General features: G+C 44.9%; 1 protein-coding gene across 9 annotated transcripts in view; it reads right to left on the bottom strand.

The window, feature by feature from the left end:
* Positions 1-12,747, bottom strand: part of DTNA (dystrobrevin alpha) — a 281,234-nt gene that overhangs the window by 90,558 nt on the left and 177,929 nt on the right. For all 9 annotated transcript variants that reach the window (XM_015425451.1, XM_015425450.1, XM_015425452.1 and 6 more), the window contains 4 exons: positions 12,438-12,523; positions 10,840-10,994; positions 5,933-6,038; positions 76-242 (listed from right to left, as the gene is read on the bottom strand). In XM_015425451.1, coding sequence (XP_015280937.1) covers positions 76-242; positions 5,933-6,038; positions 10,840-10,994; positions 12,438-12,523 — 514 coding nt within the window. The remainder of the gene's footprint in view (positions 1-75; positions 243-5,932; positions 6,039-10,839; positions 10,995-12,437; positions 12,524-12,747) is intronic.

Genomic DNA, 12,747 nt, shown 5'->3' with positions numbered 1-12,747 from the left:
ACTCCAGTCCTTGGGGTTTTCTCTCTGGCTAGTGGAGTTCAAACAGTCTGCAGCAATTCATGAACCTTCCCTTACCCATGACGTGTATTCTTTCATTTGGTGCTGGTTGCTATGGGAACCACTGGCATGTCCCCTCCAGAAGCAATCCTGACAGAGCTGGTAATTGTGACACTGCTGGCATCGATAGCGAAATCCCATCATGCTCTCGCTGTGGCAGTAGGAACACTCAACAGGGTGGAAGACTACAGGGGAGAAAGATGTAAAAACAAAACAAAAGAAACAATCAGCACAGCATTAAAACTGAAGCCACTAACAGGGCTTGAAGCTTTCCTTTGTATGTGTCGATTTTCAGCATCAAACATTATTCTTAAAGTGCCTGAAATGTAAATGTAAAAGCTTCACAATTTTCTCCCAAACAAAGAATCATCTGTTGCTGTCTAAAAGAAAAGCCCCTTGTGGTGTCAGGAAAAACAACAACACAAGAGAACAAGAGAATTAAGAAAAATCTTTGGGTAAAAAGTACTCTACTCTGGTCTACTCAAAGAGAAAGAAAGGTATATAGTAACTGTAGGGCTCTTTTTGTAGTAGGGCTGACAAGCTGCGGCGGGGGATCCGTGCGTCTTCACAGGATCCCTGCCGCGGGGGACAGCGATACGCGTTGCGCCGCTGTCACCAGGATGTGACGCTACGCGTCGCTCTGGCAACAGGGCTGTTTGGAGTCCCATTGCCAGACCGACGCGTAGCGTCACATCCTGGCGACGGCGGTGCAACGCGTATCGCTGTCCCCCGCGGCAGGGATCCTGTGAAGACGCACGGATCCCTCGCCGCGGCTTGGCAGCCCTATTTTGTAGCTGGAATGCCTTTGCATATTAGGCAACACACCCCTAATGTAGCCAATCCTCCAAGAGCTTACAGTAGCCCCTGTAAGAAAAGCTCTGTAAGCTCTTGGAGGATTGGCTACATTAGGGGTGTGCAAAGGAGTTCCTGCTACAAAAAGAGCCCTGAACAAGGACAGCAATTTAAAATTGTATGTTGCATAGTTTGTATGTAATATAACAAAGATAAAACTTGTAACTATCCTAGTCAGAGTTACATATGTGAAGCACACTGAAATTTGGGTAGGAGAAGTCACATTTAGTAAAGGTATGCTTTACAAACTAAAGAACTTGAGGTAACATTTGAAACTCTCATACATATCTGTGAGCTTAACCAGAAGGAAATGTTACTTTAAAGGACAGAAATCTAACAACAGGGTAAAGCAGGAAATCTAACTCAATCTGCTTCATACAGCATTTATAATGTTATGTTCTGAGTTTATTCTATGCTGTTTAGTTATGGGTTGTGCTAAGGTATCCTAGTTTCCTTTGTCGTGATTGGCTGTCTAATAAAGACCTCCTAGTGGTCCTGAAGCTATACAGAGTACCCTATCAGGAAGCTCTGCTTAGGTCCAATCAGACCTCATGAAAGTAGCAATATTGTATATAGATAACCTACAACAGTTTTCCATAAGTAGTAATTTCACAAGAGCCTGACTAAAAACTGAGAGACAGAGTACAAGTGAGGATTATAGAAATCAATGAGACTATTTTTCAATGTCTCGAAACAGACAAAACATAAGAACATCACTCTGTATCCCTCATATTGACGAAAAAGAGAGACAATCTCTCAAAGCAGCAGTTAGGGCAAACAATTTCTGTATCCTTTAGCAACATGGAGCCAGAGGGTAAATGATCTGTTTCAGTCTTACCCAATAGAAATGGAGAACCCACAAGGAGTTGTGGAGGTCACTTCATTTCCCCCCGTATTTACTTTTTGCCCACATTATATCCCCTTTCTCTCCTCCTGGCAGCTCTCCTTCCCACTCATCAAACAACTCTTATCTGCCCCCCTAGTCTTGAGTTTTATTATTTATTTACTTTATATGTACTCTAACTTTCTCCAAAATGGGGACCCAAAGTAGTTTACATCATTCTCCTTGTCCTCCAATTTATCTCCATGACAGTCCTGTGAGATAGATTAGACTGAGAGATAGAGTGACAGGCTCAAGATCACCCAGCAAGCTTTCGTGGCAGAGTAGGGATTTAAACCGGGCCTTATTAGATCCCACTATGACGCTCTAAATACTATACCAAACTGGCTCAGCTTTCCTTCCTTCCTTCTCCCTGGCAACCTTCCCCTGGCCAACTTATAAAAATCGTGCAGTAGCAAGTCGCTCAGATGACATGTGTGAGAGTGGCTGCTGGGCTTGGCCAAGTCTCTCAAATTGTGCAGAGGTTGTTAGTGGGCCCAGGCGAGTTATATGGCATCATGATGTCTGGTAGCCACCACTGCACCTGAGTGAGCTGTGCAAATCACCAGGTAGCAAGTTTCTGGTAGTTGCTGCTACTGGCCCTGATGCATCTTCCCTCTGTGGGCAGGAAGACGGAGAGCAGTGGTGAACTGGAAGGCCAAAATAGCTCTGGAAAGGGGGCTCCCCCCTTCCTTTTCCTGACAGAAAGCAATGTCTGAAGGCTGGCAATACTGTGGTTGCCTAGCAACCCCCACTGTGGCTCTGAGAGGGCATTCCTTTCTTCACGATTGCTTCTATTATGGAGGGGGGTGTTAACCCCTCAATGTATTTTTAAAAAAAAGATTACAGGTTTTTCTGCAAACCTGGAGCTTTTCTCAAGTTTCTAAAAGATCTGTCTTTTCTGTTCATGGCTCTAGTCTCCAGATTTAGGAATCCACAGAGTGGGCCACATTGAGATTGTCTCCAAAAGATATAATTCAGGAGACACTGGCCTGTATCCTACCACTTCACTAAACAAAGTCTGAAGTCTTCTTGAAGGCTAAGGAGGCTTCCTCTAATTCAAATTGCTCTAGCACTGGAGGAAGAACCACTGGAGGAAGTTGGAGGAAGTTCCTCTGTCCTAAAGCAGGATACAGCCCACTGTACATGTCTAAGGATAAAAGCCATTCAGCAAAACAAAGAAAACTGATATTACGTCCTTCCATATATGGAGAAGCATAAACATACCCCCAGAGGAGGTATGAGCATAAAAATGCCTTCCCCAGTCTGTATGTTCTCTTCTCTTGGTTGTACTGCAGTTGAGGGAAAATCATGAAAACGGGGATCTTTAAATAGCTACTGCTGGAAGTGATCAAACATGCCCCACAGCACTTTGTCCTGCCATAAGGGATGTGGAATTTACTTAGCTGGTCCAGGTCTGTAACTCAGCTACCCCCTTTCCCTCAAGCTGCCAAACCTCAATAAGGAGTTCATCTCCCTAGCTTTATTCCATCTACTCCCCCCAGCACACATAGGCTGCGGTCACACACACTAAAATGTATTCCTTTTTACTGCCACCAAGAGGTTTGGAGTTAGAGATTTTTTTCTGGTAACCTACAACTCAGACCTTCTGTTTTTCTCTCTGAAGAGACTTTTCTTCAACTCAGGAATCACCATCATACTCCAAACCACCATGGATGTAAAGGAAAACTTTGGAAATCTCACTTGTTAGAGTTCTTCAGACTCAGGTAGGTATCTCCCTACATATTCTTTGTATCCTGGTGCAAATGAATCAGGCTTTTATAAGTTTGTGCCAAGACCATATAACACCAGTTTCAGGGGGAAAAGTTTTACTTGTATAAGCACTCATTAGTTACTAAAAAAAAGTACAGATATGAGCAATAATTGACACACAATATTTGAGCAAAGGATAATGAATAGGGTGCTACACACATCCTCTCAACCGAAGTCTACAATTTACTCCTTAGGATGGTAAATGAAGAGGTAGGGAAAATACTCTTGTTTCTATACTTCTTGTCTGAACTCTGTGACTTCATCTTTTTCTGCCAACTTGTTGACTCTCTGCTTTGAGGTTTGACTAAACCCTGTCCTTTAAAATGAATCCTCTCATCTCTCTTCTCAACTCATCATGTGTTCTGACCTCCCACAAAAATACAAATATCCTTTATATAGTCTATATATACACCCCCCTGCTACCTAGTGGGTGGAAGATTCTAGAGGGCTCCTGTCACCTTCAAGGGCTACTTGTGCAAAAAAGAAAAACCACAAAAACCATGTCTTTTTTCTTCTGATTAACTTCATAAACATATGAATAGACACTCCAACTATCTAAGCAGACAGGATGCTCAGGAAAAGGCTTACATGGCAACCTTTGGACTACATGCATTATTTTCCTCCTGTATTGTCCAGCCCATCAGTTAATATCTGCCTCACAATCACTGCTTTCTGTGCCTCTGCCTGCAGAGATGAGGCTGGTGCAACCAAAGGCAGGGCTTTTTCATTAGTGGCACCTCGCTTGTAGAATGCTCTTCTCCTTAAGACTCACCTGGTACCTGTGCTGCTTTCTTTTAGGTGCCTGGTCAAAATATTTCTGTTTATCCAGTCTTTTAACTCTATTTTAGCCTGGAAATTTATTTTAAGCTGTCTGTGGTCTGTTTTTATGGTCTATGATATTTTTATGATGGGCTGGAGTTTTAGTGCTGGAGTGTAAATTCAACAGTCATCTTGCAAAGTTGTAAACTTTTACACAAATATCTGGGATGAAGTGCCCTTTCACCACACAGGATACTAAGGTATGGTGGATTATGAATTGTGTATCTAAACTCTCCTGTATTAACAACCAATTATTCTGGAACAAACTAGAGCACAAAATAGAGGAAGCAGCAGACAGCAGCTAAAGGGGAGTATTCACAGTGAAGGCAGTGACAGTGGCAAATACTGCTCACTTGTTTTGGCCTTATTCATCCCTTTTGATACCTAGGTTCCCATTGGTTTCACTGTCACTTAGAGGAGTGGCATGGTGACAAGGACAACAATAGACCTTTATCATTAAGACAAGCCAGGTAGATGGTTAACAATGTAGCTTCCAACCACTTCTCATGTTCGGGATTGTTGTAGGGTGGGTGACCTGGCACAGGAGAAGCAATGGGGCTATGCCAAAACAAGAACCTGATGGACTGTAAGCCCTCTGCACTGGAGATGCTAGGAAGAGACTGTAAATACATCACACCACTGTTAGTGAAGAACTGTAAAACTGTAAAAACTATTTTCTGTGGTGCACTTAAAATATCTGCATTCATACCGTCATTGTCATCATTGTCAGCAGTGTAATAGGAAGGAAGTGGTCTAGTGTGGAATGCCCTTGTACTAATGTGTCAATCTCAGCATGAGAGAATCAATGAACACAAATCAAACATAAGAAATCACAACTTCCAGAAAACAGAGGAGTAACATTTTAATCTCCCTGTGGATACTATCACTGATCTGAAAGTCACGATTCTACCCCCCCCCAAAAAAAAACCTTCAAAGGGCATATATAACATGAAAGTGCTGAATTAGAACACATCAAGCAATTAAACACTATATCAGGCTATATCTTTGTACCAGTATCCATTAAATCTCACTTAAACTTCAGACTACTTCTCCCTGAGTAGATTTCATCACTTTGCTTATAGGTTGTAAACAGCTAATCGTGTTCTAGTCACTTACACAGAGATTTCACACTTGGAAGATTCATGACAATTCACACCTGCATTCTTCTCAACCACCCTCTTCTTCCCTTACATAGGGAATTCACACTTCAAATACTCATGACAGATTTCAAACCTCTCTGCCTTAACTCCCCCCCCCAATCCTTCCCTTTTAGTAGAATTTCCAGTTCAATCTCCTTCCACATACATATCTGAAGAAGTCCGCTGTGTTTCATGAAAGCTCATATTGAAATAAATCTTGTTAGTCTTTAAGGTGCCCTGGACTTTTAAAAATTTTGCTACAATGGAATAACGCAGCTAGTCCCTTGCAATCCGTATCCTTAGCCAATCTTCCTTTTTTAGTGACACACGAGGCTTAAATTTCCTGGAGAAAGATGTAGTTCTTGGGACCCACACTGATATGTCAGGTGCTTCTTATGCTTTAGTTACATACCATTCTCAACATTTGCCAACCGATGCAGAAGTGGTAACCAGACCAGACACTGTGGTGGAGGATCAGACATAAGAGTGTCCAAGAAAGCATTCAACGTGACTTTTTTCTGTTTACATGAATAAAAAAAAGAAACAATTCAATAGCATAGGATTTTAGTGTACTAAAAAAACCCACCCATGTACGAATGGATAAAGAAGCAGATAAACCTCAGTATCGCAAACCTTCAGCTTATTAAAAAAAATTGTACTGCATTGTGGTTTAAATATGTTTTAGGTAGCTGTAAAACCCAGTAATTCCTATATCAGTGCCACTGATTCAACTAGGAGGAAGGCCATAGGTCAATGGCAGAATATGTGCTTTGCATACAAAAGCTCCCAAGAATAATCCCTGACATTTCCTGTTAAGGAATCTCAGACAGCAGGGCTAAGAAATGCTTTCAAAAGAACATGAAAAGCTGCTGCCACTGGATGAACCAATAGTCTCATGCAGTATAAAGTACCTTCAGTGCTCATGTAATTGTTACTTAAGTGTCCACTCAAAATAAAAGGTTTTCTTAGTGTACCAAAATAAAAACATGTTAATTTTATCCCACACTATGGAAGCCCTCTTGATATAGTGTGACATTAGTCACCTTCATTTGTCAGCAGTTGAGTGGGTTGAATGCCCATTGACCCAGTACCTGCATTGACATGCTGGACTTGCTGTTTCCTACTGTCACTACCCTACCCCGAACCACAGAGTGCTCACTAAGGATGGGCACAAACTGCAAAATGAACTGAATTTTTACTCGAACCGTGTTGGTTTGTGGTTTATTTTGTGGTTCATTTGGTCACTCCATTCTCGAACCAACCATGAACTGCCATTTTTTCTGTGGAGGTTCAGGTGGTTCGTTAGAGAGGTTTGTTGGTCAGACAGCCTGGGGGCCAATTCAATCAATACCTAAGACTTGTGGAGAGCCCTAGAAACACCCATAGTAGTTATCCATAGCTTGATCGGCAGCTCCGACAGCCAACCTACAGAGCTCCCATTCTGCTCTATGGGAGCAGATTATATACATATACACCACACCCTGACTCAGCTGTTTTCACTTTGCAGCAGGAAGAGAGAGGAGTTGGTCATCGAGTGAGAGAGAGTTAGGAGAAGAATTGCTTGCTGCTGGATGATTCAAGGGGAGGCTTTGTGGGACTCCTTTTCCCCCACACATAGTGGGATAATTTTTATACACCTCTCCTGATTGGGAACAGGGCTGGCCTGAGGGTTTTTTGCGCCCTAGGCAAAGATAACTTCTGGCGCCCCTGCACCCAGTTACAGGGTTGCCAACCTCCAGGCGGTGCCTGGAGAGAAGGAAGTCCAACTTCTCTCCCCCTTTGGAGAGGAGGGGAGTCCCGGCCAAGCCCGTGTACCCCCCCAGACCAGCCACCCCCCCGGCTGCCTCCCCTCCCGTCAGCCCCTGATCCGCTGCAGGTTTACTCAAAAGGAAGTCCCCCATCATGCCACGGGACTCACTCCCAGGAAAGTGCCCTCTTAAGACTGCAGCCGCGATGCATCTGAATGCCAAGAGGATCTGAGGTGGAGGTTCCATTCACTTGCATTTTTTTGGGACAAAACTCCCCTCAAGGAGCGAGCCCGAGCCAAGTGGACGTTGCGGGTGACTCCGAGGGCACTTTTGAAGTGGCACCGGCCCTTTTAAGAGAGCAGCCAGAGCCTTGCGGGGGGGGGGAGAGGGCAGCGAGCAATCTCTGCTGAAGCTGCGGTAGCAGCAGCGAGAGCTTCTGAGTTCGAGAATGAGGAGCTCAAAGTTGGTGCATTGTAAATGCAAAGGCGGCGCGAAGAGACAGAGGCGCAGGAGCCGGATTGGGAGTCGCTGTTGCTCCCCATCCTGTGGCCAGACATCTTAGGTGAGTGAGGTGGAGGCAGCGAGGTTTCTGGGCACCCAAAACAAAACACCCCGCATTTGGATTTACAAAAGCCGACCATGGGCGGAGGGGGAAGGCGAGGCGGGCTTGCGCTCCCCTTTTGCGCCCCCATGCCACGTGGCTGGGAGCAGCAATGGTGCGCGGACTTTTGGCAGGGGGAGGCACAGTTTGGTGCCCTATCCAGGGCCCGGCGCTCTAGGCGAATGCCTAGTTCACCTAGTGGGTGAGCCGGCCCTAACTGGGAAGGTGTTCCTTGCTGTAGTTTCAGGGACTTGAGCCACACACTTACTAGCCTGTCTCTGCCAGTGCCAGGTGTGGGGGAGCAAACTCTTTGGGTTGTCTTTCCTTTACTTATTTAAGAGAAAAAAACACCTTTTGCTAGGGTTTCCTTTGCTTTTATTTATTAAAAAATGCCTCTTCCTCAGGAAGGACCTCTGCCACTACTAGCCTCTCTCTGCCATTGCCTGGTGGGGGAGGCAAGCTCTTTTTTCTTTAAAAACAACACCACCAAGGGGTTTCCTTTACTTTTATGCATTAAAGTACACCTCTTGCATCACTGAGCCACACACCTGCCTCTCAGCTGGGGGACAGTGTCCTTCAGACTATGGGAAAAGAGGCTGCTGTTCTGGGAATGGCAGGGGCCAGGGGTGGGGTGGAAATAGTAATGGGGTTGGCCACCACTGGGGGGCCACCTCCCCTGCGTGAGGGGAGGGGTCAGCCACCATCTTCACAAGAGGCAGGGGTGGGAAGGTCAACCCCCCAGCCCCCAGGGAGAGACAGAGTCAGGCAGTTGACCAGCACCTCCCTGGCAAGGGGGTAAGCACCTCCTGTTAATTTCTGAAGAGCACTTTCATGTGGGAATGTGCTTTGGAGGGGCGCTACTGTTATTTCCCCCCACAGCCAATTCTCCTCACCAGACTTGAGGTCAGACGGACATCCCAGCAGGATGTGCTGTTAATCTTGATTTGCTGCTGCCTTCAGCTTGCAGGGGGCTTCAGATTTGCATTCCTGAGCCTGACGCTACAGCTGAGCCTTCCTGGGAGCACCTGCTTTGGGGGGTTATAACTCAGACATCATAAATCCAATTTTCACCACACTTGGTGGGTGGAGGAGAGCCTGTTGAAGACTCCCTGTGAGTTTGGTATCTCTTGTGAGGGGGCCATTCTACTGCCTCCCAAACTCATGAACCGCATGAACTGGTTTGGCAAACTGAAAAGTTCTTGAAAGTTCATGGTTTGTGGAACCCAAAGAACCACGAACTACCACAAACTACCAAAGAACCACGAACTACCACAAACCACTTATCCCACTCTGATCTGGAAAGACAGGAGCTGAAGAAGAGCTGCTGCTTTGTTCTAATAAATTTGTCCTGTACAGAGTTCCAGGAACTATCCTGTGTGCAAGTCCTCTCATTTATGGCTGCGGTCACACGGAACATTAGCCACGCTCAGAGGTCATCTCAGGGGGGAACGCAGGGGAACGCAGTTCCCCCGGGTGAGGTGCAGGGGGCGGGGCACATGACGAAGCCCTGCTCCCTGCTTCCAGCCGCCCCGCTTCCAGCCCTCATTCAGCCAGATGGAGGCAGGAGAAGAGGGAGGGTAAGTTGCTTCCTCCCCACCTCTCCCCACCCCTGCCTGCCTGGGGCCAGGGAGGGCCTTGGCGGGGCTTCCTCACAATCCCGCTGGCCTTGCAGGTCCACCGCCGGGCCCCTGATGTCAGGGTGTGTGGCATATGCTAATGAGTTATGCTAATGAGTTTCCCTAGCTCTTTTTCTACGAAATGACCCCTGGCCACGCTAGAGAGACAGAAGACAGGTGGATTTTCCAGGCGCGATCTCACCGGCACATCTGGGAAGCGTAGCGCTCCCGTGGCTCAACCGAAGACCTCGGAGGTACTAGTTTCCGGAAATCACAGGGCAAGGGCAGGCGTCTGATTGCGTTTTGGTAGCATCCGGCGACCGCCCATGTCCCCTTGCAAAAAAGGTTTTTCCCCCCCAAGTCTCCGTGGATGCGCACAGGCACTCAACGGAGCATGCACATTTTTGGTGTACACAGGGGGAAAAACCCAGTTTGCCGCACCGCGCCGCTTTTTGGTTGCGTGCAGGACCGTTCTGTGATCGGCACCTCTCCCTACCCACGGGACCTCCACGGGACCTCCACAGGAGGTCTGATCACTTAACCCTGCGTTAGTTTGCCCCAGGGCAAACAGCCACGCTTCCCCCCCGCATTTTCCTGCCCATGTGACCGGAGCCTATATAGAAGATTTGGTTAATTCTTAGTTGGGTTGACTCTGAGTTCTAAAAGCCTGAAAAATTATGCTTTATTGGGTATTGCTGTATTCTGTTCTATAGCCCCAGTATGAATCATTTCTGAGAAGATAAACTATTTCACAAACAGATGTGTCAAATGTTTAATTTGGCTTTGTATCTAAATTATTTCATTAAAATGGTGCAGGAGTCATGGAAAATTCCAATGAATACCATTTAGGACTAAACTAGATGTGAAATGGGAGATATGGCAGGAGTCCCCCAATAAAGGCAGCTGCAAGGTGATGTGAATATGATGGAAACAGCACAGGGAGGGAAGTAGGTGCCTAATCTTCCTGTCCAGGCAGTTTTTCTACTCAAAATCATCCTTCCCAAGCTGCTTTTATGCCTGCAGAGCAAAGGATATGGAGGTCCCTGTTGCTGCTCTAACCAAATTCAGAGCTCCACATCCTGGCAGATGTACTTTAATTTTAAAAGATCAGGTTAATTTTATCCCACACTATGGAAGCCCTGCAAGGCCAGAGCTCCACATCCTGGCAAATGTACTTTAATTTAAAAAGATCAAGAAACTCATCATTCATTTTGCACGCCACACTTTGTTCCTTTGGTGTTTTACTGAAAACGTTTGCCATTACTTTTAAAATATATATCAAAATCCTATGAAACTAGCACTGGATATCATTGTGAGATGCAATAAAATTTTGTATGATTCTATGAATTTCTACCTGTTGAGCAAAACAGGATTTTGCTGATTGTTCTGTGTAGCCAAAAGAAGGACCTTCAAAGACTGCAGTGGGAAGCTTAAGAACTTCTCGCAGAAACATGTCATATCTTCCATAAACCATTACACCACTGGAGTCTGAAATCATGGAGAAAATATCTGATGGAATAAAGAAGAAAAGGAGGAGAGAAATTTAAAAAAATATTTTGTTTTAGCCACTCTTTACAAATCCCAACAGTTTGAGCTGAACTGGTCATTGTTATCTATGCATGGGTTGCATCCAGGTCAGATTATATATGCATTATATGTGGGGTTGTGCTTAAAAAGTGTTCAGAAACCTCAGTTGATTCAAAATAAAGGGAACAGGCTGCTGTCTGTGGAGTGCTATCATGATATAAGATTTTTGATGGCTTCCAGTTTGTTTCTAGATACAATGCAAGGTGCTACTTTTGACATATAAATGAACTGGAACTTGAATGGCCAGAGAACCAGCTTCCACCACACAATCCTGTTTAGATCAGAAATGGGGGCTTTTCCTTGAGTGACTCCAAACAATAAATGGGCTTGAAAAAAGTACTTACTAACTGGGGAAATTAATTTAAGGAGACAAAGTGAGTAACTGGAATTCTCCACCAATGTTTACGGGGATTTTCCCTCATGAGAACTCTCAAAATAAACCAGGTAGATGTTCAGCTGGTAAAGTGTTATTAAAAGAGAAATAAAAGGGCACAACATGCATACAAACACACTGAAAGCACATACAAGGCTAGCTAAAAGGAAATCATGGAGGAGGGGGGAGAGAGCAATTTTGGGGAAGGGTATAGTTACCAGTCTAGACAAAAGAGGTCCATGGAAGCAGCAGCAAAACGACCAGTGTTTCACAGAGAAGAGGAAAAGGCCCACATACAAGTGGGGATGTGCAGAGGATCCAAGGACACACACACACACACTACTATGGAGCAGGATGCCATACTTTATTGTCCCCCCAAAAAATAACTTAATGGTTTGTCCAGAGCTGGACAATGATTTGGGAAAACCTTGATGGGTTTACCTGAGGTGAACTATAGGTGTGAATGGTGCTTGATGACCCTGTAAGTGCCAGATGGGAAAAGCTACCAGGTGTGGTGAATAGTGTTAAGTGTTGCTTAATTGGGGTAAATGGGTGAGGGGAAGTGAGGCTGGGTTTGATGAGATAAATCCAAGGTGAGGCAAGATGTTCTTGGGCAACCCTTTGTCCTAAATTATGCATCTCTCTAGGGTGGGGAGGAAGTTGTTAGCTGGCCAGCTGCTCTTTCCCACACCTCTAAACTATATGTCCAGACTTGTCCTTGGCTGGCATCCATTTTATGTCATTTTAGGCCAGGCAGTATATTGCATTTATGATATTTAAGATGATATTGTAGGAAGGGTGTTTATGATTTTCTAGCAATAAACTGCCCCCAATGAGAGGATGGGTTTGACTGCTAACAGATTCATATGAATGTTACCAAAATGCTGTGTTAAATTCAAATTCCATTCCCAATAGGGCTCTCTGCTACTACTGCTTTCCATAGAAAGGAACAAAAATCAATACAATACATACAGCAACACAAAAATACTTACATCTTAATTTATCCATGATCTTCCCCCCACATAGTGTTGCCAGAGCCATTTTGACAGCAAACACAGAAATCTTTCCATGTCCTTCGCTAAACAAAAAGGGAAAGATTTTTATACTACTAAATACAGTAGTTCTTAGACATGAAAACATTGCAACCCTAAAACATTTTAAAAGTGCACATAATTCAAAACCAGTCATTGTGATTTCAGCAGCATGTATTAAATATTTATAAAAGTCAGAATCCTCAGTGAGAACCAAAGGTCATTTCGGGGGTGGGATCGCGGGGGATCGCAGTCCCCCCGGGTGAGGTAC

This window comes from Gekko japonicus, unplaced genomic scaffold (genome assembly GCF_001447785.1).
Source record: "Gekko japonicus isolate JY-2015 unplaced genomic scaffold, Gekko_japonicus_V1.1 scaffold337, whole genome shotgun sequence".
Taxonomy (NCBI): domain Eukaryota; kingdom Metazoa; phylum Chordata; class Lepidosauria; order Squamata; family Gekkonidae; genus Gekko; species Gekko japonicus.
Note: the sequence above shows the minus strand (reverse complement) of the source record. Positions and strands in the feature narration are given on the sequence as shown.